Raw genomic sequence first — 3,387 nt, forward strand, 5'->3', positions numbered from 1 at the left:
TGACTGAGCTACCCAGGCACCCCTACAGAAGAGATTTTTGAACTTTTTTATATTTTAGTGTCTACCTGATGAGATTCAGTAAAAGAATTTAGTTTGCTAAATCAGTACCTTCATTGCAGAATTCATACAGGTAAGAAATATAAACATGCATAGTTATATATCAGTTTTTCTTCATTTTATAGGTGTTCAGCAGATGAATCCCCCTAAGGAACTTCCTATTATTGGCTTCTATTTCATACGGACCCAGAGAAACCCACCAAAGCTACTCCAAGCTTAACAATGCGTAACTCATGAGCTCCATGTGCCTTTTGGATATTTGCAACATTGAAGATTTGGAAGAAGCTCTTCAACTATTTTGTGATGGTGTTTATCATTTTATATTTTAAAGAGATTATTTTGTAAGGAATAACTTTTAAATACTATAGTTTCACCTGTATTCTACTAAATGTCGAGATACAGTTTTGCTTTTAGGTATCATTATTACTTAAGTTACTGGGATGAATACCTTTCATATTTTGATCTCTAGTTAACTGTACACTCATGAAACATACAGGTTTTTCAAAGGCATCCTAAATAGTCAACGTTTGTAAATCATCAAGCCTCAAACTTTTTTTTTTTAAAGAAAACACAAGCATATCCTAAAAATGACTATTGGTGGGGAGGTGGAAACAAGTCATACCATCTTAAACAGAAGTTTTTAATAAGCTCTTGGAAATGAAACCTGAAAAGTATTGACTCCTTCTACCAAGTTGGGATGATCTTCCAGGCAGCTCAAGGACAATCCCATTTGAGAGCCCTGTGTTTGAAGCATTTATAGGCAACATGTAGCAACAGTTACCTCTTGGTGTGCAGTATTTACCTTCTCTTGCAGAAGAGGCAGTTAACCCTTATTTAATATGGTTGGAAATTTAAAGCAATACTAATTAGCCAAGGATGGGTTTTTTGCAATACTGGAGGAATTTGACAGGCTTCGTTTTTAAGATCTTCAACTCATATTGCACATTATAGCTTGGATTTGGGGAGCTTAAGTAAAAACTGATAACCATGTGATTAAATACCTGATCAACAGGTATGAATATAACTTGCACCAGCATATTTTCCTCATGGTAGTGAGATGTCCTATAAACTATTTATACATTTTGGTTCTTCATAATTATCCAGTACATAAACATCATTTGTTCATTTTTGAAAGGGTATTTAAATAAGAATTTTCTAGTTCATATGAAAATAACCATAGTACAGGATGATCTGTGTCCATACAAAGTTAAGGTAGACTGTACAGTTAATTTTCAGTCATATTTATGGTACTGTTACATGGGTAATATCTTTTTTCTTTTAAGCCCAGTATATATATTATGCCTGCCTAAGTTTTGAACTGGGGCTATATTTCTGTAGTTCTAGAATTATTAATATTAATTTGTTTTGGTAGTTAATGTTTGTTGTTTGGATCTACACAGTTTGGTTTTTGCACAGAAGTAATTTCTTAAAAGTCTGAATAATTGCCAAATATTAGAAAAAAGGTGTTCTTCGAGTTAAGAATACAGTTTTTTGTCAAAGTGGCCATTACCTCCTCTTCTTCTGTAATAATACAGACACTTGAATAAGTCATGGTCATGTCATATATGCCAAGAAAGTTCTTTTCATCGGTGCCTATACTGTAACAATTACTTTTAATGCATTGTATTTTGAAGGAATGGTTCAGTTGAAATTTTCACCTGCCATGTGACTGAAACGCAATTCCACTTTATAATCTATAGAGGCCTAGAAATAATTTTGCAACTCATATCATGGGTTGGATGAATATTTTTGTAAAAGCAAAAGCAACAAGTTTATAAATGGATTATTTGAAACTTTACAACACAGCTGCGTCGTGAAATGGAATTAATATTGCTTATTCATTAGAGTTATAGTCCTGTAAACTGTTTCTAGGTGAAGCATACTCCAGTGTTGTGAGGGGTTTAAAAATAAATATTTAAATTTCATGTGTTCGTTTTCTTGAGCCAGGGGTATGGTGCGGGGTTTTAATTGTTTCAAATTTTGTCTCCTCTGCCCTCTAATTTGTTGTTGGAACTTTAATACCAATGTCTCCATTGGAAAGTAAAAGATGTTCTTCAGATTTAAACATTGATTGTACCTACAGTGCATATATGTCCCCCTGTCCTGACAAAATTATTTGATAGAATTCCCTTTCACTCAGAAATGCCCTAGGTTGGACAATATGTTGTGTGGTCACCCTAACTATAGTTTTGTTGGGAAATTGTATACAGATCTGAACCCTATAGTTCTTTGGGGAGAACAAATTTCACAAAGACTTCCAGAAGTTGAGAAATAGCATATAAGCCCAAACGGAGATGCCTGGGTGGCTCAGCAGTTTAGCGCTTGCCTTCAACCCAGGGCGTGATCCTGGAGTCCCAGTATAGAGTCTCACATCAGCCTCCCCGCATGGAGCCTGCTTCTCCTCTGCCTCTCTCTCTCTCTCTCTCATAAATAAATAAAATCTTTTTAAAAAGCCCAAATGAATTTGAGTTCTTCCTTAAAAAAAGACTGAAGATGAACTTAGTATAGCTCTGAGGATCTATAGGATTAACATACAGGTTACTGGGCTTCAATATATTCTTATTATTAAATTGCTTTTCTACATTTGTGTGACTGGATAAGATTCCTGGAGCAGTGAAGAAGGTGCTAGTATGTGGGAAAGGGCTAGGGAGAGGTATATTAAAAGGAATTTTTCTGTTAGGACTAGGAGAGTAAGAACATGACACAAACATATATATATATTTTGCTTATGGGGCGCCTGGGTGGCTCAGTCAGTTAAGCATCTGCCTTCTGCTCAGGTCATGATCCCAGAGTCCTAGGATCAAGCCCTTCATGGGGCTCCCTGCTCAATGAGGAGTCTGCTTCTCCCTCCCCCTCTCTCTCTCTGCTGGTACTCTCTCACTCTAATATAAATAAAGCATTTAAAAACTAGCTTTCTTATTGCATCATTTCTTTGAAGTTAGTACCTAACATTATCTTGTAAAAATGTTGTACTTAACATTGAAATCAATAAAGTGCTCAAGTGGAATATTATACCTTCTGGGGGGAATAGTAGGAAAATTCTGAATCTGAATGGGTCAAGAATAGAATCATACTTCATGAACTCAGTCTGGTTTTAGCACTATCCTTTTGCTCATTAGCTACCCCACAATTCTACCACTTCTCCCTCCCTGACTCTCCATTTTCATCTGCCTCCTTCCTTTTTCTTTCTTTTTTTTCAGTAAGATTTTATTATTTATTCATGAGAGGCAGAGACACAGGCAGAGGGAGAAGCAGGCTTCCTGAAGCGAGCCTGATACGGGAATCAATCCCAGAACCCCAGGATCACGCCCTGAGCCGAAGGCAGGCACT

The 3,387-nt window shown here is 36.3% G+C and overlaps 1 protein-coding gene across 3 annotated transcripts in view; it reads left to right on the top strand.

Annotated features, from left to right (window-relative positions):
- STK26 (serine/threonine kinase 26) overlaps window positions 1-1,982 on the top strand; it is a 64,100-nt gene extending 62,118 nt beyond the window's left edge. For all 3 annotated transcript variants that reach the window (XM_035711320.2, XM_025431433.3, XM_025431434.3), the window contains one exon: window positions 183-1,982. In XM_035711320.2, the coding sequence (XP_035567213.1) occupies window positions 183-197 (15 nt within the window). In that variant the 3' untranslated portion in view covers window positions 198-1,982. The remainder of the gene's footprint in view (window positions 1-182) is intronic.
- The last annotated feature ends 1,405 nt before the right edge of the window (window positions 1,983-3,387 follow it).

This window comes from Canis lupus, chromosome X, assembly GCF_003254725.2.
Source record: "Canis lupus dingo isolate Sandy chromosome X, ASM325472v2, whole genome shotgun sequence".
Taxonomy (NCBI): Eukaryota; Metazoa; Chordata; class Mammalia; order Carnivora; family Canidae; genus Canis; species Canis lupus.